The 27,946-nt window shown below is 41.5% G+C and overlaps 2 protein-coding genes and 1 pseudogene across 4 annotated transcripts; all 3 read right to left on the reverse strand.

The window, feature by feature from the left end:
• Window positions 1–276: 276 nt before the first annotated feature.
• On the reverse strand, window positions 277–8,179 carry LOC133910185 (amino acid permease 4-like). Of its 3 annotated transcripts, none has more exons than XM_062352699.1 (7): window positions 8,006–8,110; window positions 4,039–4,144; window positions 2,073–2,306; window positions 1,882–1,975; window positions 1,419–1,782; window positions 1,109–1,330; window positions 277–1,010 (listed from the first exon to the last, which is right to left on the reverse strand). In XM_062352699.1, the coding sequence occupies exons 3-7, from the start codon at window positions 2,221–2,223 to the stop codon at window positions 585–587; spliced, it is 1,257 nt and encodes a 418-aa protein (XP_062208683.1). In that variant the 5' UTR covers window positions 2,224–2,306; window positions 4,039–4,144; window positions 8,006–8,110; the 3' UTR covers window positions 277–584. The 3 variants fall into 3 exon arrangements, with proteins under 3 accessions (XP_062208683.1, XP_062208682.1, XP_062208681.1); XM_062352697.1 differs by lacking the exon at window positions 4,039–4,144 and adding an exon at window positions 8,164–8,179 and having other exon boundaries at window positions 278–1,010; window positions 8,006–8,083; XM_062352698.1 differs by lacking the exons at window positions 4,039–4,144; window positions 8,006–8,110 and adding an exon at window positions 2,986–3,650.
• Window positions 8,180–12,533: 4,354 nt separating this feature from the next.
• On the reverse strand, window positions 12,534–15,890 carry LOC133909299 (extradiol ring-cleavage dioxygenase-like). Its single transcript, XM_062351667.1, has 3 exons — window positions 15,389–15,890; window positions 13,360–13,730; window positions 12,534–13,262 (listed from the first exon to the last, which is right to left on the reverse strand). Exons 1-3 carry the CDS (start codon window positions 15,761–15,763, stop codon window positions 13,070–13,072), a joined length of 939 nt encoding a protein of 312 aa, XP_062207651.1. The 5' UTR covers window positions 15,764–15,890; the 3' UTR covers window positions 12,534–13,069.
• Window positions 15,891–26,478: 10,588 nt separating this feature from the next.
• Window positions 26,479–27,399, reverse strand: LOC133910186 (ATP synthase subunit delta', mitochondrial-like; annotated as a pseudogene).
• Window positions 27,400–27,946: the final 547 nt, after the last annotated feature.

Here is a 27,946-nt window from a genome sequence, read left to right on the forward strand (position 1 = left end):
TGAGGTTTGATTATTGTAATTTAGAATTATAATCTAGTTGTTTGGCACAACTGTAGATTAAATTGTGCAATCATAATTTTTTAATCTAAAACTGAAATATATATATATATATATAGATAAATAGATAGTTATTTCTACTTCAATATGCTATTATGAGATGTAGATAAAGCTTATACTAGTGGTAGGCTGATAGCACAGCAACACAACACCAACTGAACCAAGCGGCACAGAAGCATGACCGTTCAGTTGCATGCATGCCCGCGCTCGTCCATCAGAATACTTTTTTTAAGCAACATGGTAGTTGTACTGGCCTTTCACATTAGGTAGAAAAGAGTTTAGAATAGTTGTAACAAATATTTTAAAGATAGCTGGATACTGTCTATAGAACATGAACCCAAATGACCTAACACTATAACAGCAAAAAGAAGACGAGCTACGTAAACAAATCTTTTAGATCCTCTGGTGCTGACCTGACCCCTTGTTGCTAATAGCTAGATGTCCATTTTCTTCGCCCTGAAGTTCATTTTCACGAAATCCTCTTCGCATCCTTCGAAGACGCGCCGATTTCTTTCCATCAGAATACTTCAGAGCTGCGTCTTGAAGATGGTGACGTGGCCCAGTCGCTGCACCATGTCGGCCACCGATCCCACCGCGGCGAGCAGCGACACGACGAGCGCGCCCACGTTGAGCGCCTGCAGCGACACCCACTTGCGGCTGCCGGGCGCCACCTTGGCCTGCGCAATGTACATGGTCACTGGGAAGTACACCGTCAGCGGCCAGAACGCGATGGCGCCGAGCAGCCCGAGCACGGCGTTGAAGAAGGGAAGCATCAGCGACACCACCGTGGTGCCCGCCACGAACTCCGTGCGGACCACCAGCTTGCACATCGTGAACCGCGCCGCGCGGCCGCCGCCCAGGGGCAGCCGGTACTCCCTGTGAAAGAAAGCCGAGTCCGGCCACCTGCTACCCAGCCATTTCTCGTAGCACGCGAAGATCGGCTGCGCGTACACCTGCAACAAACAACGCATATCCATCATACAAACCGAGAGCATGCGATCGATCTGAACAAGTGACGCGCGTTGCAACTTGCAATGACACGATTTGTCACCTGATAAGCTCCGACCAAGTGGATGACCACGGCGACGTTGGCGACGTCGACGAGCCAGAACGGCTTGTCGAAGCCGGTAAGGACGTTCCCCGGCACGCTGTTGCCGAAGGCCGCGTACCCGATGCACCCGAGTGACACGTAGAAGATCGTCGTCACGCCAATGCCGTACAGGCTTGCCCTCTTCATCGTTACGTTCTCTGATGGCGGCGACTTCACGGTGTCCTGCAGATCAATTAACGAGCAATGCCAATGTTACGCTCGACGACGCACATTACTGCTGTCACGTCGACCGCAACGTCCATGAATATACCTGGATTTCTATGAGAAGCATGGAGTAGGTGTACGCGAAGGCGACGTTCCCTAGGGCCTGCAGGGAGTGCCACATCTTGGTCGACGCGGAGACGCCGGCGGCGGCGCCGATCTTGACTCCGAGAAGGGTACCGTGGGCCCCGTGGTTTGCCGCGAGCTTAGCGGCGCTCAAGAACAGCCCGACGAAGGAGTAGGTGAACGACATGACGGCGGCGACCACTGAGATGAGCGTGAGCTTCTCCAGGCTCGGAAGCTGGGACAGGACGACCTCCACAAGGCCGAACAGCACCATGTACATCGTCCCGGACGAGACGCAGGCGGCGTCGCGGCCTCTGTAGTGGTGGCAGTCCGTGCGCACGACGGCCCTGACATTGCCACGCAAAAGAAACATCGTTCAGCCCAAAGCACTGTACACCATTGAACTAGGATTTTCAGAGATTTCGGCCAAGATGCAACTCAATTACATGATGCTTGTGGCAGTTGTGATAGTGTAGCCCACCATTGTCCCCCAGAGAAGTGCGTACTGAGCAAGGCCGCACACAACCACATCTCTAGTACCTACGCACACATGATCAAAGCACTTCTTTTCAGTTGTCAAAATCACATACATTCTGCCAATGTCCAAGAAATGCAGATAAGTCCCATGATTGGTTACCGAGGCAGGAGCGGACAACGTCCATGTAGGTGTAGTTCCGTTTGCCGTGGACAGGGCCCGGCGTGCGGTAGCAGTCGGACAGGAGGAGGGCGGTGTAGTAGGTGATGTACGCGCAGCCGATGAGGACGATGGGTCCGAGCACCCAGCCCATCTGGGCCACGCTCCACGGCAGGGCGAGCACGCCGGAGCCTATCACGGCGGTGATGGCGTGCGTCGTCGCCGTCCATACCGTTCCTGTAAAATGTTGAGGTCAGTTAGCATTGATCACGGCCTGCCAACATACAGAACGTCATGTTGTAGGCTGCAAGACAACGTGTCAGTTGCAATCTAAGAACATTTTTCAGTAGAAAGGGATGGGTACAGGCGTTTTTAGCACTGAAGTCATCATTACATTCGCTAGTCGACTCCTAACTCCGTTTTCCACTAGGTAATTCGTCATCATTTTCAATCATTTTTCATAAACAAGTTGAACAAAGTGAACCCATTTTGATATACTGCCCATGCGCTGGATACCATTACATAAAGCAAACCAACTGAACTACAAAAGTTGGTGTATATACGCATAGCCCACATGAATCGTCAGGCCCTAAAGAAACGCTGTATCCATTGGCTTCTAAGACCATTTCCAATAGATACTTAAAAGTTCATTCTGTATAGCACTTGAAGCCGAGTCTGCTAAAGACATTTGTCGCCCACTCGATCGGCAAAAAGTGCTACAATATTGCGGGCACAGTTCTTTGAGGGAGCTGCTGGAGTCAGCCTAAGCACTACCAAAATAGTAGCAATTATACAACTAAAGCACACTTATAAAATGAAACGACTAAAGTAAGATTTTGTGCTACTCGTGTTATATTAGCCCAACTGGAGCTGCACAAACACACCCTTTAGTTTTTTGAGCAACGTAAGCATGCACCTGAGAAGAAGAAAAACCTTTTAGGTAACTGCATGCATCAGATTGCTTATGTGGAGTACGATGTGGCACCCAACAACCTTGCAACAATTGAGAATTCTGGTACTTGCTTTCAGGCATAAAATAGTCAAGCAAATAAGCCAATAAGATCCTGGCAATATGGAGCATCATCTCACCAACAATCCTATCCATACAGACTAGCAAGATGGTCAATGTTAATAGCATGGCTAGCATCGCTATAATATTTTGTCACGATAACATTTAATTAAAAAGTAGTCTCTTATGCTTTTTTTATGAGGTTAGTGTCATTTAGTTACAAAACACATAAAATTAGAAGAAGAGAAAACAATTATTAGTGGAAGAGAAATTTATTTATGTTTCAAACTTGTCCCCGAATCTTATACATGTATTGGTTCGATTCATATATGTTTTGATCAACCGCTAAAATCGAAAGTTAGGTGTAGCAACTCAACCAAAATCAGAATAGGTTTGTCTTGCTTTCGTACTGTACCTTGCTTGATGCTTGTTTGATGCGACAGCCTTGAGCTACAAAGCACTTCTTAATCTATTATCTTAGTAAGAATTTTAATTTTTTTTCATTATTTTTATTATGAATTTTAGTTATTAATTAGTCGTATTTTACATGACTCTTTATTTAGGTATTTGATTTTTTTCTAAGACTATATTTGATATGGATCTTTCTTTTTTTAGACCGTTGGATGTTCGTAACAATGAGTGATCTAATTTTTTTATTAATGTGGTAGTTTTATGACCTTAAAAATAAATATGATAATTCTTTTTAACACTCAAATAATAATATAAATACATTCCGCACTTTACTTGTCAATGTTTAAGAACGATCAACTCTCCACTTAAAATCACAAGCTCTGTTTAGGGCCACAATGGTGCACTGCACCCAAAATGCACACACCATACTATTCGTAGAATTATTATTCCTGATGAAAGTGGATAGAGCACAGGTTGCAGATTTGCGGTCATCCATTCATACACAAGGCAGACATAGGCCCACATAAACACTTTCTAATAGACTATTACCGATACGACGACGATAATGTTCTCCATTCTTTGCGGGATTCCGATATACTGCAGGATAATGATCGTAACAACCATCTGTGTGACATGATCTCGCACGCCTCTAAGTCTGCAAATAGTTCTGGAGGATTAGTACTTAACAACTGGAGCTGTGCAGGAGTAGTACGCCACTACACTTGTTGTTTGAGTATATGGGGTAAACGCAGTGCCTGCCAAGTCACTGAATTCTGGATATTGCAAGGAGTCTAGTGGCTGCAGCGAAATGGGGGCATAGGACAAGGTTACTGCATCAATACTATGCCACTAACGATGTTACTATAATTCATAAACGGTGCGGTAACAGAAACTTCACGCAATGTATGACATTTTCAGGTGCTGCCTTTATTCAGTTAATGGAAACCTGGCGATTCTCATTTTTGAACGGGCCTTATGAACGTCAAAGATTAATTCTTTAGATTGGGATTGTTTCATCTAAATAATGGTTTTCAAATCAGATTATGAGAAGATACTTGGCTTGGAAGATAAGTCTTCAAGATATATACCCATATTTATACATAATAGCTAGAAAGAAAAATATGACAGTTGCAGACGTGTTGAAATTAGAGCCTTTTAATATGCCCTTTCGTAGGGCTTTAATAGGACGTAATTTAGATGACTGAATTTTTTTTTTTCAAAACTGGCTTTAGTGCAAATTAATGATCAAGATGATGTGTTTAAATGGTCTGCAAAAACGTCTGGAATTTTTACGGTAAAATCTATGTACAATTCTTTGATGAATCAAGGCTTCCATGGCATCTACCGTTTCTTGTGAAAATTAAAAATTCCTTTAAAAATAAAGGTTTTCCTCTGGTATTTAATTAGAGGGGTTGCGCTAATAAAAGACGATCTTCTTAAGCGAAATTGGCATGGTAGTGTCCAATGTTGTTTTTTAACAACAATGAGACTATCCAACATCTGTTTTTCGATTGTCATTTTGCTAAGTTCATTTGGAGAGCGGTACAGGTTGCTTTTGGTATTTCTCCCCCACAAAGTATTTCACATATCTTTGGTGACTGGTTATGCAATATAAACCAAAAGTTGAAATCCCAAATTTTGGTTGGGGCATGTGTTTTATGTTGGGTTATTTGGCTAACCAGGAATGAAATTATTTTTGATAAATCAAAGCCAAATACTTACATGTAGGTAATCTTCAGGGGAACAAACTGGATCAGACAGTGGTCCTTACTTCAAGAGGAGGAAGCAAGACACCAAATGAAGTGGGCGTGCCGAATCCTGGAGACCACGATAATGGAGATTTTCGTCAAGCATGAGTGGATGTTTACTAGGAGGTTTGGTCCGTGAAGTTGCTTATTTGATCATATTCTTACTTATGTTTGGTTTCGTTTTAGTTGTGCCATTTGTTGATTTTTTTTTAGCCTATGGCTGGAACGATATAATAATGGATGGTTGTGTGCATGCCTAATGCAGAGGCCGGAATTAAAAAAATTCCCTTATCTAAAAAATTCAGTTAATCAGGTATAGCATGCAAAAGGCACATGTGCTCTGTATTTCTCTTTTTCGCGGGTGCGGTTTTCTGAAGGAAAATGTTGTGCTCAAGAAACGTTAAAACTCGATGAGTCACGTATGCAAAAAAGCATGGCAGGTCAAGGAAATCGCGCTTAAGAGTGTTCATGATCGTAAGGAGGTGGCAACTCTGCTCATCACAAGCAAATTAAAGTTGGCTTTGTTTCACTGAAATGTTTATCCAAGATAAAATGGAGCTCTTGCGTCTTGATGATATACCGTTACATTTGATTCTTTCTGTTCTGTACTACTATAAAACCACAAGTTCAAACTTCTATACATGGAAAGATGTTGGCTAGTGGATGCAAAGCATTCTGACAATCCATTTATCAGATCGAGGGGCTGCAATTCAAAGTTGGTCCCTTCGCTCTAATTATGCCATATATCTTTTACATATTAAAAATTCAAGTAAATTTTACAAAACTACAAATAAATTGGCAAACTGTCATAAAACTACAAATTTAAGGAATTATATCGTAGAACTACAAAGTTAGTTCATCATTGTATCGCAAAACTACATATTTAAGAAGTTGTAACGCAAACCTACTGATTTTGCTTGCAATGTATCACAAAACTACAAATTTAGTGTGCCAAGTATCATAAAACTATTATTTTACAGGCTAAAATCTGTAGTTTTGCGATATATTGACAATAAATCTGTAGTTTTGAGACAAATTTGCACACTAAATCTATAGTGTTGCGATACATTTCTTAAATATGTAGTTTTGTGAAACATTGGCATATAAAATCTGTAGTTTTGCGTTACAACTCCTTAAATATATAGTTTTATGATAATTTTGTCAAATTATATGTAGTTTCACGAAATTTACTCTTAAAGAACCTAACTATTGCATTACCTCCATCCTATGTGTCCTGACTTTATGAATTTTTTGAAACAAGGGTCCTGGCTTATGGGTAATCTTTCTACTCTTAACTCGGTACATGGGTCCTATTTGTGATATGACTAGTACCATTCTAATTGTGTAAGCTTTGCAAGTAAAGACGTCCAAATGGTGGGCCGGTTCGAGGCACGGTACTGTAGGCACGGCACGAGGCCACGGGCCGTGTCTGGGCCGAGCGTGCGGCACGACGGGCCGGCACGGCACGGCCCGGTCGAGTCGGACCGGCACGGGCACGGCCCAGTCCGGCACGTATTTTCTATTATATATATATATTTTTAATTTTTAGCTATTTTTAATATTTTTATATTTTTATCTATTTTCTATATATATTTTTATATTTTTTATTTTTTTATCTATTTCGGCCCGTCGGGCCGACTGGGCCATCGGGTCGAAATCGTGCCCGGTCCGACCCGGCACGGCACGATCACCGACGGACCGTGCCGTGGGCCGAGGGGAAGGCACGCGGGCCGGCACGGCACGGCCTGTTACTGTAGATGGGCCGTACCGTAGCCGGGTCGTGTCGAGTCGGGCCCGTGCCGGACCGGCACGAATGGCCTATTTAGCCATGTTTATTTGCAAGTAACAAATGTCAAGGGAGCAGTTCAAATTTTAAATGACTGGACTGCAATGCCGCTAGCTGACAGTGCGTGTCGGTCTCTTATGAACTATCTATATTGCAAAACCAAAATGGAAAATATGCTACTCCCAAGTCCCAATGCGTGAAGCTATCTATCAAATCATGACCAAGATCCCACTTCTGCTCAGATTGATGCATGTCCATGTCTCCAAGCTCCAACAGCCTCGGTTAGCTAGTACTACTAGCAGGTTGTGTTTTTTGATGATAGAATGTCAAGATCCCGGTCTCTGCACCGTGATGTGCCCGTAGCCATATTACTAGCAAGTTTTGAATTTCGTTAAGACGAAGAAGCAAAATGAGTATGAGGAGGACCTGAAAGACATGCATGCAAGAGAAGAGATATCTGCATGTTTCCTAGGTTTTGAAAGCTCCTCGGTTCCCCTGTCGAAAGAGAGCCAGAGGCCATGCACCGACGACGCACGTTTCTATCCAGATTAAGCAACGACAAGGATATGTAGATCTACTGCATGCCGTCGAGGTGATAACGCTATCAAGGTTGCAAAGCAATCGTATAGGGTCCCTGTGAGGCGTGAACCGACACGATGGATGAACAACTGAACATGACAGCAATCACAGATGACAACACATGAGTTGTTCTACTGTCTCTTCTTCTCGCTAGTATCTTGCTAGATAACACGAACTGTTATATTGATGTGTCCCTTCTTCTTACTGATACTAGTAGTGTTTCCTATGGATCTGAGGCATCGAGCAAACCATGTTTCGTCAGTACGAGGACATGGCAGCTTGCCAAAACGGAAGCACGGTATTGACAAAGGATGGCAAATAAACAACGAAATGAACAGAAAGGAACCAAACTAAAACGCATAGCTCTATAAGATCTGTATGGAGGAGCAAGGTTGTGTGGTACCTGTTCTAACGCGGCCGTCGTCCTCCACCTCCTTCCTCTCGACCTTCTCCACGTCCATCTCTCTCTCTCTCTCTCTCTCTCTCTCTCTCTCTCTCTCTCTCTCTCTCTCTCTCTCTCTCTCTCTCTCTCTCTCTCTCTCTCTCTCTCTCTCTCTCTAACTAAGAGCTGAAGGATTTCCGAGGCTGGAGTGATGGGTTGGGCTCAGTGCGCTGCAGCTATATATAGAGCTAGCGAGCTTGCACCTGACCAGCCTTTCACTGTACTTTATTCTTTTAATGCACGGATGTGCTCAATTCGACCATCTTCCTCACGAAAATCCCACGAATCCTAGGGCTCAATCAATTCCGGTAATTATTGAAATTGTTTGTTAACTGTTTTTCTTCCATACATGTATACACTAAATTCTATTGTATAAATTTGGAACTGTTGCATTTCAGCCAATCCCATCGATCTCATGATGCATGCGCTCCATTTGGACCAGGCGAATTCCAGATTTCTACTGCAATTGAACTCTTTGCTGTGAAAATCAGGTCATATTTGTTACAGCTTGTGTTTCTGCATAATCCGCTTCTTAAAGAATCCTGTGAAAAACAGATTCTGCTTCTCCAAATTGTGCAGTTCATTCTCAGAATCCACTTACTGATAATCTGCTACAGAATCATCTGAAATACACCAGTAGAAACTGTGCCAAACAGAACCAATCAAGACAACTATATTCTAGGCGAAGAATTGAATAACATGATTTGAATATAAATCAAGTTTCCTCTATTCGTACCATCAATGCCAGCACGTTTTGATGTGTTTAACATTGTTTTAACTCTTAAATTTGAGGTGCAGCACACATCTAGATGCAAGATGAATGGTGCGGATGCAAGATGTATGTGCCACCTGAGGCACTTTTGCTTTTCCATATAGCTGACGTCTTTCTCAAAACTTAATTGTAGAAGCAACACAGTGGGTGGGGTGGGGTTGGGAAAAAATGATGCTCCTCTGGGAAACGGGAAATATTTTTAGTTCCTATAAGGGAATTAAAATGAAATTCCCCTAAAAAATTCCTGTAAAATTCCTGACTCCAAAACATGCCATAAAATGATCAATTTGATTGTGTTCATATGCCTCAAATTACGTGGCAAAGAAAACCACAAACCATTTTATTCTTGGATCAACTTTCTCCGATTTTGTACCTATATTTTTTTTAAAAAAAAAAGAGGCTTCAAGAGTTTATTTGGGCTGAAAAACAAAGCTGTTTGCAAGTTGCAACCCAGGCTCTCCAGTCCTATTTTACCTGGAGTGAAAAGAAAGGAGGCCCTTTGAAGGCATGCACAAGCTTCCAAAATGGGAAATATAGTCGCGGAAGGCACGTAGCAGCCCCTGCAAACTGCATGAGGCCGCCGTTTGATCTTATTGAGAATAAATGTAAAGACGGTAGAATATAAAGTGATTGTCTATATTGATTTATAATAGTATTTACATATTTATATATGCTAAAAAGATATGTCTATTAGAGATATCTCTTCCTAATAGACGTAACTTTTGATAGTTGATCACATGACTAACACCTAAAAGGTGTCTATTCATAACACTTCTCATTGAACAATTATTCTAGTTGTAAACTTTTTGTTGAAAACACCTCTAAAGCCCTATAGGAAAATATGAGAAGAAAATAATATAGTGATATGTCATTAAAACTATTTTAAAATTCAATGAAAAAATATAAGAACAAAATGATATGTCATATATTAGTTATTGCTTCGTTAAGCTGATATGAGAAATCTAGATAGGAAAAACTCATTAGTGACATTAGAGAACAATAATTATGATCTATGAATCATATTAAAATCTTCGAAAATCTCTTAAAAAATAAGAGTAATAAGGTAGATATTGCCTTATTAAAAACTCATATGAGAATATCTTGAAAGGGAAACCTCATAAGTGAGTTTAGAGAGTAATATGTGTGATATGTGGTTCAAATATGTCTTTGATATCTTCTTTAAAAACCCTGGTAGTGAAAATAGGAAATATGACATATATTCTTGTGTAGATATTGCCTCATTAAACCTTTTATGAGAAATCTTATGAGTAAAAATTATATAGGAAAAGGAGTATAATATGATGTATGAATCGGTTAAAATTCAAGAGAAGACTGTTTTGATCCTTGCAAATCTCAAAGTCATCGCATATCAATACTATGGACATATTGGAATGTTAAAGTTGGTAACGACTTTGAGAATAAATTTGTAAGGTTATCACAAGATTTAGTTTACAAGATTTCTATGTCTCCGTTATTTTGCAATTAATGAGGATAGAACAATTTAGAGACAATATGTTTAGTTATATTGCTCTTTATGTAACTTGTTTGTATCTGAGCAACACAAATAGTATTATCTTTGTAGATAATAGTTGATGATTCGATGAAACTAATACCATATAACTGTTGTATGTGGTTGATCATTCTACGCAACCATACACATGTATGTGATGTTTCAAAATATTAGATAGAAGTAGTCACTATAATATGTTTTGATGACTCCTATGATAAGACTATATCACCATAAAACTAGTCTGTGATACGGCGTCATAGGGATCGATTATATAGCCAGAATCTGGATATCCCACTATAATCGTATCTTGATTTTTCAGATAGAACACCAAGATCTTTAGTGTCATAAAGATATATGTGGATATCCTTTTTGACTCACACCTAATAGTGTTGTTGGACTTTTACTATTTAAGCTAGCAAGTTATCTGCAAATGTAATATCAAACTTGTTGCGATTTGCAAAATACATAAGCGCTTTGATGGCATTAAGATATAAAATTTTAGGTTTAATATCTTTTCACCGTCAACCCAAAGTATGAATTGATCTTGATTCATATTTAGAGATTGAGTGACTATAAGTGTTTTAATGGATATGATTGTCCAATATTATTTGGATATTGGTGGACTAATTGATAAATATTCCTGAAGGAATATGCTCAAGTTGTAGACTTAAGCGAAATTTGGTTTTAACCAAATCATTCGTCTCAAATTCCGTCATAAGATGATTATATACTTTGTCGTGTGTTATTTGAATATGATACAAAATTCAATTGAAATTTCATTATGAACACACATATATATAATCGTTGTAATTAGAGTAACCCTTCTATCGAATGAACTCATTTAGTCAGTTGTACTACAATCAACTTAACTACTTAAAGTTATAGAATGACTTAAGTTGTACACAATATAATATATATTACGATTTGTATTTAGATTTAGAATGTGAAGTCCATTAGGGACTTATATGTTCAAATCTATCCAATTCATTTGATCTGATAATGATATTGAATATAGGAAAATAATTTTCACACATATCATAGGGTATGTAGCATCGTAATTGATGTTGGGTCTCTGCGCGAACCCTTGTGCTACATGCCTCGCTATATCACCACCTTATGAAATAAAAATCTATTTTCCTTCTGTACGGAAGATATGTGTTGTTGAACGAAAATAATTCTTCTTAATTACCATATTTTGTTTGAACAAGTTGAGTGCTGAAGCACTCTGGATAGGACTTTTGTTCTGATTCCAATTGAAGGTGTATGGTCATTTTGACGAGAAATATATATCGACAATCTGTAGTCTTTAGTATTGATTGATTCTATAGAATCAATATAGTTTGTGGAAATATTATCCTGTTTAACTCCTTGTATTTCTCAAAACATGGAGTTAGGGTGTTCCCATGACCTCTCGTCTGAATTTGTGTATATATTTGTGCTAAGCATTTGGACGCGTAATATCCATAGGTGTTTGGATACTAAATATCCATAAGGTATCTATCAATTTGATGTCGATTTGTATTTACTATTGCAAGGTACCTAGAACTGGATGATCCACTTCTTCGTGGGCCCTCGTGGATCCGATAGGAACTCGGGCACGTAGGCGGGTGCGTCGTCCGTCCGCTGCAGAGGCACGAACCGCTGATGCATGACATTCATCCAGTCTGCATCCACGTCGACGACTCCAACGGCAGCTCCGGCGCAAGGTAAGCCTAATAGGTAGGCTACGTCCTGCAACGTTGGAGCCATCTCGCTGCAGGGGAGGTGGAAAGTGTGGGTCTTAGACCTCCATAGGTCAACCAGTGCAACGATCAGCGAGTGGTCGAAATAGAATTGCCTCACCGCTGCCTCAGGGTTCTCTGTCACTCAGGCCTCAACCAAATGACACAGCAGTAGTAGTCCAGATGCTGCCAACTTACATAATTTAGAATATAAAGTGAACGTAGGGCATGCAATAAATAAATAAACTGACCCATACATAGCTAATTAGCGACATACTAATGCTTCCAACGACCGTCGACCGTAAGTAGCTCCCCAGGGTCACGTGGTCGGAAAACTCCTAATTTCGTCTGGTGAACGACAGACAAGAAGCTACGGTGCTTCTTATCCACTGCAGGGTCAAGAAGTTCAAGGGTTGGTGGGTGCGCCATATCCACATTGAAACCAAATATATATGAATATATTACAACATGTATACAAGAATAATATACATTGAAACCAAATATATATTGAAACCAAATATACATAAATAATATAAAAAATCTGTTACATGAAAATATATATACAGTTACGTGAACAACATATAACATACACGTACACAAAATTACATGAATATATTACAACATGTAGGTACATAATCAAATACAAATGTAGAGTCTAAATACATCGTAGATAACTAAGATGAATACCTTACAAATATAACATCAAGATATGCTAAATACATTTACATTTGATTGTCATCATGACCTCACCTACACAACAGGTGCATTTTTCAGACTTATTACATCATTTTACCCTTGAACTCGCCTTGGATTCACCACTGGGAGCACCGAAAGCTTCTCTACAGATAAGCCACAGCACTGAACAATACAAACATGAAGTGATGCATGTCTACTACGTACGGGGGACGGGCTGCTTATTGGAAGTACAATGCTACAAGCGTATGCAAGACCTTAGGGGGTGGATGCTTCCCATGCATTCAGCAACTGGCCGGTGTTCTACTACCGGCAACCCGAGCCGGTCGTCAATCCTTCGTGGTGAACCTGTAAGAAGCGTAGGAGATGGTGGCGTTGGTCCAGCTGTGATGGATCAGCTCCGCCCTCGCGCTGTCCCCGGCGGCGCCGAGCGCAACGTGCAGCGGGTAGAAATGGTCCGGCCACGGGTGCGCCACCTTCCCGTACGGCGCCTTCTCCTCGTACAGCTTCACGTCCTCGTGCCTGACCATCACAGGAACACAATCAATTGGTACGGGTTGGAGCACGAGACGAGACGAGATGGTTGGCCCTTGTGGTCGTGTGGCTGCCATCATGTTACCTTCCGTTCAGGAGCGAATCCTTGAGCCAAGTGTCGAACTCCGCTGCCCACTGGGGCACCGGCGAGTCGAACGGGCCCATCTTGCGCAGGTTGTGCGTGGCGCTCCCGGACCCGAGGATGAGGACACCATCCTCCCGCAGGGGCGCCAGCGCCCTGCCGAGGTTGTAGTGGTACGTGCCGTCGCGGTCGGTCTGCACCGAGAGCTGGCACACCGGGATGTTGGCGTCCGGGTACATGAGCATCAGCGGCACCCACGCGCCGTGGTCGAGCCCGCGGCTGTGATCCTCCTTCACGGGGCCGAACCCGGCTTGCTCCAGGAGCTCTTTGGTCCGTATGGCTAAGTTCGGTGCCCCTGGCGCAGGGTACTTGAGCTGAATCAATGGACACAGTGGGAAGAGTTAATTTAGTATCAAAAATTAAAGTTCAGAGCAGCTCATGCATGCTACCTGGTCTGAACTAGAAACATCAAACATGTACTTTGATGTGTAATGCCAAAAAGAAGTTCAATGCAGCATCAGTAACCAATTGGATTTTCTTTTGGTAAAATCTACTCAACGTTAGATCAAACCAAAAATATAGCGGTTTCATTCAGTGAGACTCAAAACTGCAATTTGATAGCAAACCACGCTGATCAGCATGAGTATGCGAATCTTTCTGATGCACACGGCAAAGTTGCTCTAGTTGGGCGGGTACCAGTGCATTGTTCTATCCAGCTATCAATGCTACAGAAAAAGCTTCTCTTTGCCTACCTACTCGTGTGGAGCAGACGTACCACACACGTTCTCTAGATACATAGACTTCCTTCCTGTGGAGTTGAAACTTGAAAGCTAAACAAGCACCTAAAATCACTTTAAAAATGAATTGTACTCAACTAAGCTTACATTACAAGAGTATCAAAGCCCCAAATCTCAATTGACCTCAAACCTAACAATTTAGGAGCCTGGGGGGCACTAAATTACCAATCTTTGCTGCACAGTTGATATCTCAACCGCTATCTACATAATGAGAATATGGTACAGCATAGATGCTAAACTACAGTAGTAACAGTACTGAGAGAGTTCAGTAGACGTGCGTCACAGCAAAGCGCACCTTAGTTGAGTAAAGATCATTTTCTTGCTTTTGATTTTGAGATCTTACATTATTAACACAGAAATATAGAATCGTGGCTGGCTGACTAATCGACCCGGCAAATGCTAGTGACAAGCGCACCTTACCTACTTTGATTGATGCGCATATAACCCCATCAAGCATGTATATTTGAAGTAGCCAATGTATCAGGAGATGGGACATTTTTTTTAGATAAATGAAGCTTTATTTCGAGATGGGACACTGGGGGTTGGTGAAATTCAGGCCAGCTACATGTCTGCATATTTTAGTTTGCTGTAACCAACCAACCATCACAAGCTTAAGCTCAAGGGGCTGAGAACATGCCGGCAACTATCCCCATTGACCCATGATATTGCACACGGCATACGTAGCACATTTTTCTCATCGCAGTTTGGTACTCCACATGTTCAGTTAACGAAACCATTGGTAATTGGTACTTGAAATGCAGTTTCAGATAAAAATACACACATGATCTAACCATCCATTATATATAATGATCCCTGGAGAAATGCGAATAGTCTCCATTTCTGCGCCTGCCGACCAAATGATCTGATAGGTAAAGGTAACTAAAAGCATAGGCCATCTTTTTCTAGCAGAACCATTTTAACTACAACATTGGGACAAATCCACCAAGTAAACAAACAATCAACTGCTAAAACCACATAATACTGCAATAAGCCGTTCTGCAACAACTGGGAAGCAAAATGGGGAAGCTTCCCATTCTGACGTTTTCTCCCCTGGACACATTGCATTCCAATTTCCAGAGAAAGACAAGAACTCGTCGACAAATCCAAAACACAGAGCAATCTTGCCTACGCGAACCGAACAAAATGCCCAATTTCGCGCCCCGTCATGGTGTCAAAACGAGAGGATTCCCAAGGGGATCGCGAAGAAGAGAGAGCAGGGTGGGAGGGAGGCGGACCTGGTACATAGGTTTGGGGAAGCCGTAGAAATCATGGATGGTGTCGTTGCTGCCGCGGATGACGTTGACCGCCGGCGTGGCCGTCTCCCAGTGGCCCGAGACGACAAGGATGGCGCGCGGCGGCTGGTCGCCCGCGACCCGCTCGGGCAGCCACGACTTGAAGAAGTGCCGCGCCGGGATCTTGTCGTCGATGGGGAGCGTGGGCGAGCCGTGCGACAGGAAGAAGGTGTCCATGGCCGCGGCCTGAACCGGTGCTGCCGGCGCGCGCCTCTGGCCCTCGGTGGCCGCGTCTGGCTCCGCGATGTTGCCGCGCCGCTCCTGCGTCGCGTGTCGCGCGTTTGGTTTGGGTCTGTGTTTGGCTTGGCTCTGCCCCATCGTCTCGCCTCGCCGGTCAATTTGTGCCTTGCCTCTTGCCTGACCCGCGGGCGTGGCTGGGCCGTCGATCCTTCCGCGTGGGTCGCGTTCGATTTATTTTTTGGTGGGAGCAGGGCGAGTGATTGGAATTGGACGCCTGGAAAATTGTTTAAGGGGTTGGTGGATTTGGCTCGGTTTGCCGGCCCACCTCATGCGTCACTGTTGCGTGTGTAAGCAATGACGCAACAAGGTGCATTGGCCGACGTCGCGTAACAATGAAAGGAAACGGGTTTTTGTCAGATGGGCCGCTGGGTACTGTTCCGGTAAATCTAGGGTGCGTTTGGTTGGATATAGTTAGATGTAACTTTTTTTAGGGTAAACGTGAGTTGTATTGATTAAGGAGATGGATTACAATCAAGATCGCTAGTTCGGCAATACAAGTGGGTACTTACCTCAGCCAGACAGAAGAATGAATATTTATCCTAGCTAAATGCGCTAACAAATGCGCCACTTAATTTCGCTCACACTTTACTGAACAATCTTCACCTCTTGAAGCATTTGTATCGGATCCTTGCTTCTATGATACGAAATGCAATTTCAGACCTGTCCTCCTTAGTGCTTTTTAAGGCATTCACCACACGAGAACAATCGGACCCTAGAAGTACTGGCATATGAACCCAATGAGATGCAAGACGCAATACTTCAACACATGCTCGAACTTCAGCTTCAACTGGACTAGAACAATGAAACAGGACACGTCATGCAGAAAAACATACTCCACCCGTATGATCTCTAGCTAGCATACCAATCCCAGCCTCCCCAGTTTGCTCAATAAACGCACCAACATTTACTTTTACCCATCCATCTTTCGGGGGTATCCATGTATTCCTAGACAAGTCCTCAATAGTCGAACTTGAGATACATGGATCACGCCATATTCGAACTTGTGAGATCCATAGACAACGCGCCATATAACTCCTTTTTTCAGCAAGTCGAGTCCATGTATAACAGTCTGCTATGTGCTTGACGCATTTGAGAGAAAGGCAGTGCTGATTAAGGAGCCTCGAGGATAATATTTGGCCTTAAGAAGTGTTACACATAAGCTGTCCGGAAACTGAATAAGATGCCGGACCTGTCGTGCAAGCAAAACTTGATTAAACAAGCTTAGAGTAACTCCAATAACCCATCTATACTTCATCCTTATATCTACATATGAATTACCATCTATAAAAATTCTCTCTACATATTACTTCACCAGTCTAACAACGTATCCATATTTCACACTCTATATTCTCTCTTATTTTTAATAGTATTCTATAACCCGTTCCCACCACTTATCTCCCTCTCCTTAGACTATCTCCCTCTCGCTGCTCTAGTACATCTGCCACTCCCCATGTCTGATTCCACCAAAATCAAGCCAAATCGTCCCGATCCCATTTAGATCCAAACAAATCAATGCCACACAAATCATGCTGGAAATCAACGTTCGAGAGCCAAATTCCGTGCTTCTCGAGCATGGCGATAGGCTCGTCGGGCAGACCGAGCCTAGACATGGTGAGCTCATCCTCGTCCCCCTGGAACCCCTCCCCCGCTATCGCCTCAACTCCCTCATCGCCATCGCTCCCGTATGCTCCCTCCTCATCCTCGTTGTCGCTCCTGAGCTGAAGCAGCTTGAAGGCGTGCTCGCTAAGCACGAAGTTGGGTGCGTCCACGACCGACGCCACCACCCACCCGTGCCACTAAAGTGCCCAACAGTGGAAGACAGCGGCATGGGGAAGTGCGGCCTAGGCGGAGCCGGAGGCAGGGTCAGAGAGGGCAAGGACAGGGAGCATGAGGAGGGACATTGATGAGTTTCATCGCTGCTCATCTGTGCTGGTGGTCCGTCATCGCCATTGCTCCGGATGATGGCGCGAGCGCACAGGGGAGAAGACAGTTGGAAAATGGCGTGAGGAGAGAGGCACTCACATTTGGCGTGTAGGAGGCCGAGGATGGAGCGCGTGTTAAAATGGCGGGACTGATGCAGGGGCTGTTGGAGATGTATTTTTTGGTATTTTGACTTGAGGAACATATGACAAGTAGGGTGACATAGCTGCTGAAGATGCTCTTAGGTCTTTGAAACCCATGCCACCACAACACTTCTTCCGAATCATATGATCCCAAGCTACACTTCATCAAAATATAATCATGCGATATCTTATTTTGTTGATTTAATTACAATAAATATAATCGTACACGGATCGTAAATCAGATAAATAATTTATGAGATAATGTCATTTAAAACGTGCTAAAAAAATAATTTACTCTAATTAACCAGAATATACCGTATCAACAGGGATAAAGCTCATCTAAAACATGCATATTTCTATCCAATATTTTTTGGCGGATAAACTCATTCAATATATATAAATATATTCTCTCAAACTGACCATCCCTTCTAAGTTGCTCTCCAATTAAATACCTAAAAAATTAGATAGGAGATATACAATAAACTAAACACACTCCTAACTGTTGGGCAAGTCTTGGTTGACTTACAGGCTTGCTGCTGTTCTACTCAGGCCTAGACCAAAATAGCTACCTAGCCTACTGGTCGGTCGAATTCGATCTGAGCTTGAGCCTTTTTCGGGGCTGGACCAGATCTATGTAGGTCTAAGAAACTAGGGTGACACTTTTTATCATCTTCTTTCTCGCTCACTCTCCTTTTCTTATTCTTCTTCCATATAAAAAATTAAAGAGAAATTGAGGACTCTCAAGTGTGACCGGATAGAGGCTTTGAGCCCCCAGCTCTCAGAAAACTCTCTCCAAATTTTCTTCCCTACTTTCTAGTGTGCTTCAATCAATTCTCTAAATTTATTTCTCTATAATCCACTCACCTCTATTTTATCAATATCTTGTAACTAATAAATAATTATTTTATATTTAAACGATGTTATTTTTAACGGCTATATTTTTAACAACTATATTTCCAACGGCTACATTTTTCACCTCTATATATACATACCTATTCACAACGCGTGTGTTTGTGTAATAATTGCTCTTATAAATTCTCACAACACATGTGCTTATATGGTTACTAATCTTACAACGCATGTAGTTGTGTGGTAACTGCTCTTAGAAATTTTCACAACTATGTGCTTATGTGGTAACTGATCTTACAACATATATGCTTATGTGGTAACTACTCTTACAAATTATTATAATACTTGTGCTTCTGTGGTAACTGCTCTCACATATAAATAGAGTATTACAAAGAAACACACTCTTTCACCATATAACTAAGACTAAAAATAATTTTAAAAATTAGTCATCAATAAGAAGAATATTAATAAAAATTTTCAGATTTTTGAGAATTTATTTAAGGCCCTAACAATTGTTAGAAGTTATAAAAGTAGTCTTTTTTCAAGAATTTTAGTTTAAATTATGCATAGGTTTTTTTAGATGAATCTAATTAAAATATGTTGTATATAGATTATGTAACACATATATAAAGTTCTAGAATTTTTTAAGCAACAGAAGATCACTATTTTAAACAAATAAGAAGTAAAGGAAAATTGGAGATGATAAGTACTGGTCATAGTGGGTCCATCTTTCATCATGTACTTTCTTCGTAGCGAACGGCAGATAGCGAGCCTCTCCACTTATTGGATGTGATGAACGAGGTGCAGAGAATAACGAGCCGCTAAAATTAACGAACTCGATAGTTTATTTGCCAAAAAAATAGGATATCAAGTAGGATAAGGAATAGGTGGAAGATGCTCTAATCGTGTGACCTCATGCGCAGTGGGTTAGAGCACGTACATCGGTCACTGCTAAGAGGTAGCCACATGAGAGAGAAACTCGTTGGATTCGATGCCAACCGATACAGCATCCAAAGCTAGCGTCATAAATAGTAGCAGCGACGCAAAAGTTAACCTCGGTGCCAATCAACAGTGGTTTTGATGACTCTACTAGAAATAGAAAAAAACTGAACATTCAACCATCAATTACTTTGCAACATATTTCTTTTAGCTGGACACTTTCTACTGGATCTCAGGCTGGACCCTGTCTACTGAATCTCAGGCTGGACATTTTCAACTGGTAGGTTGTTGCCATGAGCATTACATATATATAGGCATCACAATCAATTATGTAACACATTCCTCAAATGGATCCTTCCCAGCAACGTAGTTTCATGAACATGCTCAATTCTTCAAGCTCTATGGACCACAACTTCCCATCATCCCAATTCTCCATGAATTATCCACCTCCACAACACAATCACAATTCCCCCCCCCCCCCTCTCAATTCCCACAAAACTTTAATGGATTTAGTGCTCCAGAGGGCTATCATCAAGCAATCCAAAGTAATTTCTAAGGTTTTCCACACTAAGGAAGTTCCAGCTAGTTTGCACATGAGATGTTTGGAGCTACTGGAGGCCATTCCTCATATCCAGTTCCACCCACCGGTGTGATAGGCATACAAGCTCCACCATCACATGGTCCGAAGGTTCCAGAAAACATCGAAAGTGGCGAGAACAATGAAGATGAAGAAAGGAGGAGCACACGCAAGAATTTGCCCGAGCAAGACAACATAAGACTTGTGAGTGCTTGGTTGAATAATTCTATAGATCCGATTAGTGGTGCAGGAAAGAAAGGGGATTTTTATTGGAAGAAAGTTGTAGAGGATTACAATGATAGAAACCCCATACAGAGAAGATCAGCTTCGAGTTAGAAGGATCATTGGAGCAAGATGAACAAGAAAGTTGTGCACTTCAATGGAGTGTGGTCTCGACTGAACCTTGTGTACACAAGTGGTCAGTCAGACAATATGTTGATGGACAAAGCCCGAAAGCAATACAAACAAGAAGCTGGCCACTACTTCACACTAGACTATGTCTAGAAGGTAGTTTGTGACAAACCCAAATGAAGAAGAACCTATCTAGTGGACAAACCTAATGCATCTGGATCAAAGGGGCCTGAAAGCTCTCCTTCCATGCAAGACACGGTTCAACAGGATGCAAGTGGAGACACTAGGCCTGAAGGAAACAAGATAACGAAACGGAAGAAGAAAGCCAAACAGCAGAGTTCTTTTGAGAACATTCCCGGTGACATGATGCAACAATACTGTGAAGCTCAATCACGTAAATCAGCTGCACTGGAGAAAATTGCAGACGCGTCTCAAGAGAAGGTCGAAGCAGATTTAATGGACAAGTATATGAAGTTGATGGTTCAAAATACTTCGGATTTCAATGAAAAACAAATGGACCAACACCATAAGCTTGTTGCTCATTTGGATAAGAAACTATTTTCCTAAGACGAGTATCTTAGGCCATACGTTTTAATTAGTTTTTAGATTAAATAAATTTCTCCATTAGCATTCACTCTCCTACTACTACTTTTGCTTCTTATTTAGCTTTATTATTTTTCAATAAACTAAGTTGTAATCCCTTTTCTTCAGACTACATGTATTTATTTTTGGTTATTTATTGTGGGAGTTCTGAAATTTCTTTGGATGAAATCAATTTAAACCAAGAGATGAAAAAAATTAATGAACAAATAAACAAATTAGTACCCACAATCACATCCGAGTTGCAACAAATCAAAAAAATCGAGAGACATTGCAAAGCAAGATGACTCTTCTTTGGATGAGTCTTAAGATTCAACAGGAAAACAATTTAAACCAAGAGATGAAAAAAAATGAACAAATAAACAAAATATTACCCACAATTACAACCTAGTTGCAACAAATAAAAAAATTGGGAGACATTGCAGAGCAAGATGGCTCCTCTCACGAGCAGCATCGAGCTCCCCTCACCTCAGGAGCAGCATCGATCTCCCCGCATCGAGATCGCGCCTCCCCCATGTTGCAAGCCTACATGTGTTGGAACAAGGATTTCTTTGGAAGCAGAGAGAGAGAGAGAGAGAGAGAGAGAGAGAGAGAGAGAGAGAGAGAGAGAGAGAGAGAGAGAGAGGGAGGGAGGGAGGGAGGGTGGGGTCACGGGTGTGCTGATGTTGGGACTTGGGATGTTGGAACTAGCGGTGTGGTGCTATCCAGCTCGGCTGGTTTCCATGTGCAGCATGGACATGGATATGTATATCTGCGATTTTCTTGCAAAGTCCCATCTCAATGATAAAAACAATGCCGTAGTCGATAGAAATAAGAGTTCAGCTTATCTAGTTGTTGTAACAACTCACATCTCTCCCCCGTAAATATCTCTGCTATAGTTGTTGTAACAATTCACATATCTCCCCGTAAATATCTCTGCCAAACAGAGGCGTCGGCACAAATATTTTTTGCAAACACACCTGCCAAACTCTTCTCCTAGCTCTAGCTAATTTTCTATTTTGATAATCTAGTGTCCAAGTGAAGTGCGTTCTCGATGTCCCGAGATTCGCAAGCCCGTTCAGATGATTCAGAAGGTACAACTCCTAAAATCAACCCATTGTCTAGCATCAACCTTCACGATCTCATCCTGGAAGAAATAGTTGATCCAATTGAAGAGAAGATTTCAGATGAAGTCGAGGCTGAAATTCTTCATCAACTGGCCAGAGGATCCACGCATCATCAAAATTGTAGACGTCGAAGGTATATCGAGAGAAGTAGGGAACAAGCCCATGAGCGTCTCATGTCTGATTACTTCTATGACAATCCATGAGCAGTTCCGTCGAAGGTTTCCGTATGAGGAGGCCTGCATTTGAGCGTATTGTGCACACACTCAGTAGTTGGAGCCCATATTTTCGCCAATCAAGAGATGAAACAAATAGGCAAAGCCTGTCACCTTGGCATAAGTGTATAGTGGCAATACGAATGTTGGCATATGCAGCTTTAGCAGATTATATTGATGAGAGCTTGTGGGTTGGTTGTAGCACTGCAATAAAGTGCTTGGTCCTATTTGTTCGGGGTGTGAAGGAAAACTTCGGTGCATGATATCCTAGAAAGCCAACTCCTAAAGATATTCAAAGACTACTGCAAATAAATGAGACACGTGGATTTCCAGGTATGTTGGGAAGTATTGATTGTATGCACTAGGAGTGAAAAAATTGTCTGGTTGCATGGCAAGGCCAATACACTCGTGGTGACATAGCTTGCCCCATTGTCATGCTTGAAGCAGTTGCCTCATGGGACCTTTGGATATGGCATGCTTATTTTGGTGTTGCTGGTTCTAACGATGATATAAATGTGTTAAACCAATCACCGCTATTCACTGAGGTGTTGCAAAGAATAGCTCCTCCTGTTAACTTTACTGTCAATGGGACGAAATATGATATGGATACTATCTAGCTGATGGAATATATCCCGGGGCTACTTTCGTCAAAACCGTCTCCCTACCTCACATTGATAAGCACAGGTTGTTTGCGAAGAAGCAAGAAGGAGCAAGAAAAGATGTCAAGCGGACATTTGGAGTACTACAATCTCGTTTTGCTATTTTGCAATGCCCGGCTCGTTTTTGGTACACAACATGTCTATCAGGTATCATATATGCTTGCATCATATTACATAATATGATAGTTGAAGATGAGAGGTATACATATAGCGTCTATGAGGATATGGACTTTGATAAATTATTTGATTATGATCAAGAGAATACGGAGGAAATCTCATGTTTGAATCATGGGCCAATTCAAGGATTCACCAAGGTGCTTGAAGCAAACGCTGCAATCCACGATCGATCAGTACATCATCAATTGAAGAGGGATTTAATAGAGCATATATGGCAGAAGTATCCACGTGAGCCTATTGAATAATTTTATTTCTACTTAAGTTGTATTTTAGTAACATTTCAAGTTATTCTCTTTATGTAAAACCAGATTAATATTTCTTCTCTATTTTGTAGTATCATGGAAATATATATTGTCATTATATGGATTTATATATAAATTAGAATTTAAAAAATTAATAATGCTTTAGCTACCATGAATGAGTGCTAAGGGATACAACACAAGTAGCTAAAGAAGATATGAAACTAGATAACTAACCTTAGCACCTAATAGAGGGGGTAACTGATGCACATACTCATACTCTAAGGGGGCGCCGTGGCCCCTCACGTCCTTCGTGCGGGCATGGGCCACGACGTTGTTGAGCCGATTCGTTGTTGTCATGTGGTCCCAATGCATGGGCGGATCACATGCGGGGTGGCTTTGAGCCGAAGTATAGGTTTTGAAGGACACAAGAAAGGTAATTAGGTTTCTTGTGTTCTAAAAAAAGTTAGGTTTCCTGTACAAGTCTGTTTAATAACTTTAAGTTACCTTAACTCTCTTCATATGGTGCTTGTTTTCAATTCCATTTACACCGTTGTGTTACTTATGACAATATCTTAAAAATAAGACATATTATACATGTTTTATGGACATTCATATTTTACATATAATGGTAATACCAAATTACATATACAATTGCTAATGAAGTCTCTACGTAAGTTGTATCGAATATTCACTAAATATCTCATTTAAAGTGCTACAAAATCTCCATGTCAGGTGCTTTAAATAACCACAGAAGTTGCTACGCCATCTTAGGTTGCTACACATTTTTACGTGCTACAAATATTCATTGAAGTTGCTAAAGCATAAGTCTATACAATCACGTTGTTTGAATTTATTAGCTCACAAGTTGCCACCTCTATCTCTCTATCTCTATGTTATGAGTTGTTATCTATTCCCCACACACATTGTTATTTTCTTAGGGCAAGTCTAATAAGGGTCGATACACCAAGCACATTAGCTTTCTCGCTGACATGGAGGAGAGAAGGGTGGAGAGGGAGGCGAGCTTGGCACATCTAGGGTCAACCGATTTAAAGCCCACGACAAGCTTGCTTGCAGATCTTGTCGTGTCCTCACGCGGTTTGTGGGGACTACCCTCATCAAGCTAGTGGTGCGGCCATAGATTCAGCGAAGTGCTCGGTGGAGAGGACCGAGAGGTGGTGCAGTGCTCGGATCTAGACCGTTGTTTGGGACCAACGGTAGATCTATCTTAGCCGCACATGATCTAGGGACGATGGCGGTGGAGTCTAACGACCCCGGCACATACACATACACAGAGAGAGAGAGAGAGGTCGAAGTGCTCGGTGTCAGCATCCCAGATCTGGACTTCAAGCTCGAGTCGACGAGGTAGACAACGCTGACGCCCACCATTGCATAGAGGCGGCGAGCTTAGCCACCGCTCAAGGGCGAGCTGGTGAGCTTGACGGTGAAGAAGAGGCCTGCAGGTGGACACGCTAGCTCACTGAAACCGCCACTGCCGAGCTTGGCTGTGGGCCACCCGCCTTTATTTTCTTTTCCCATCAGTTGCTTGCATCGATTTCTTCTCTCATACTTTTTTCACATAGTTTGCATCGATTTCTTCTCTCATACTTTTTTCATGAGATGAACTTCTTTATTTGGTATTGCTTCTAACTTTCATTCCTTCCTTGTCATTATCATCCATTTAATCAATTAAAAAACACAATTGCCCTTGGGAGAAAATATCCACTGCAGTCTGATCACCTTGTTATTTTCATATCTATTTTTCTACAATAAAAAATACAACAAATAACCACACTAAAATCATCTAAAAAAATTTCTACAAATTTAGTACTCACCACAAAATAATTCTAGCTTTTTCTATACCTAATCATAAATATAACCGTGCAACTCCCTTAATGGTCTACAAACAACAGAACTTCAGAAAGTCATATCTCTGGACCTATTCATTCAAATTCAGTATTCAAAAATCCTATAAAAACATAAAAATAATTTCTACAACTCTCTAATACATCACATTCTAATAGCGGGCCTCTAAAAAACCTAAAATTCGATTAGCTATCGGTGGGCGCACCCAAAGCCGTCGTTCTCTTCTCTAAGAATAAATGTATCTTTTCTATAATCCAAATGGACGACAATAATGAGAAATAAATAAAAATTAAAAATAGTAACCAATAAAGAAATTCATTTTGTGAAATGACAAATAAAAAATTATCTTATCTTTCTACGGCAAATAAGAAATTTTCTTTTTCTTCCCGTCGGCTTGAGATGGAACAAATGGGGATGTCAAGAGGGAGCGCGCAACAGACGAGCTAGAGGCCGGCGCGAGCAAGGGTGAGTTATGGCCTCGCCATGGTCACTGTATCGGCGGAAGGAAAGTGGGGGAGAGAGGATGGATAGAAGTGGGCCCAGTGTGGAAATAAAAGTATGCATATTGATTACTGGAGACAAACAAGAGACTATCGTTGTCTGGGCTAGCTGTTAGGTAACTGATGTGTGGCTTGCTCTATTATTGGACTTGCTCTTATCAGCGAGTTGTTACTGATATTTTATTTAATTTTACACCTCAAAGTAGATAGTTATTACTTGGTCTCTATAGAAGTTGCTACTCAACTGCCACATAATCTTTAACTAACTTACTGACAATTTAGATCTAGTATAGAGGATCTTTTCAACAAAATTTACTTTATATATTACTTTTCTCTCCAACAGACTCCGTGTATCTTATTCTCTACTCTCTCTAATTGCAAATATATGTCATTTTAGCCTCCTCAACTATTCTCTAAATATAAATCATTCTCAAACTTCTATGCACTTTTTTCTCTTTTGTTCCATTCTTTTTTTTTTAATAAATGCTATCACTCTCATAAATGAATGAGTTATCTTTTCTAATACAGAATAAATAAGGTGCAACAAAGTCATTCGATCTATTTTCTTAATCCTTGTGCATAAGTTTAAAATGACCGACATTTGCAATCAGAGGGAGTATATTTTAACAGCTCCCTTTCCGACCTCACTTACAAATAAACCCCACCTATCACATTCTTTCCACTTTCTCTCTCCTTTTCCTCTCCCTCTCCTCTGTTCAGAACACAAGAGCTCGACATGCTGTCCACACAACTCTAGAGAGCTCTCTACTGATTGTCTTCCCAGGAAGCCTCCTTCATTTTTTCAGATCTGGCCCCTCCCCTTCCTCTCCGGTTCATTCAAGGAGGGCAGCAACACTAGGTTTCTGAGCTCAGAGAGAAATATTCACCAGTAACGAGACAACACTAGGCTTGAGCTCAGTGATTGTGGCAACATGGCCTGGCAAAACACCCATCTGACCAGTTGTAGCTGGTACAATTACTATGTCAACCTCCTTGTTGGTGATCTCGGACTTGTACAGGAGGACGAAGTTGACAGTGAGCTTGGTGGGGATGGCGGCTAGCGTGGGTGGGCGCACGGCTGCATCAGGGTCATGGGCATCTTCGGGGCCTCGATGTCGGGGGCCACCTTCTTCCATGCCTCCACGAACGCGAAGTCCTCGGCGACCTGCGTGGGCACCCACGCCGTGGAGAGCGCCCTGCGGCCGGTGACGGCGGCGCGGGAGGTCAGGCAGCGGGCGGTGCGGTGCAGCATCTTCCTGCTCTCCTCCGTGGATCTTCGAATCGTCTTTGAATCATGCAGTCGGGAGGACGATGAGGTGTTTGGAGAGGGGTAGGCCCAGGGGCGTTCGCGTTTTGGGAGCGATGGGAGGCTCCTAGAAATAGATAATTAGATAGGTGATTTGGGGTCGGTAAATATTAGAAATGATATTAGAAAGTTGTTAGAGATGTGTTTTAGAGTCAAAGTATTATATTTAGCTATAGAGAGTTATTTAGGAAATCTTTTGAAGATACTTTTAGTGACTTACTAACAACTTCTTCAGTACCTTAATAACTGTAACCTGTAAATAACTTTATACATAAGTTGCGACTAACTTTATGTATAACTTACTAGTATATATACACATATTTCATACTCCTAGGAGTATGTACTCCCACATACAATATATCACATAAACAAACACTTTATACTCTTTTATCATTTTTAGTATACTCTAATACTAATTCTAAGGTACTCCAATATGAGTTGTATGAAAAAAAATCAATGTTAGCCTTTCATTTTTGCTATATACTCTTTTTTATATATAAAAGAAATATATACGCAAATTATGATAAAAAATCATGAAATCTTATAAAAAAAATTGTGGGATTTGTATTGTAGCATCTTATAATTACTAATGAAGTATATTTATAGTGATAAAGAAGTATAACACACGTGTAAAACTAGCATATGAGAGGTGAGAGTACATACACCCAGTAGTACATACTAGTTTTCCTATATATATATATCACACCAAACACATGTTCAATATAAGTCTCATTTTGTTAAGTTCATCGTAGTGGTGCCAATAAAAATGAAAAACGGACACTAAATCAAGAAGTTATGATAATTTAAAGTAATTGGC

Source organism: Phragmites australis, chromosome 2, assembly GCF_958298935.1.
Source record: "Phragmites australis chromosome 2, lpPhrAust1.1, whole genome shotgun sequence".
NCBI classification, from domain to species: domain Eukaryota; kingdom Viridiplantae; phylum Streptophyta; class Magnoliopsida; order Poales; family Poaceae; genus Phragmites; species Phragmites australis.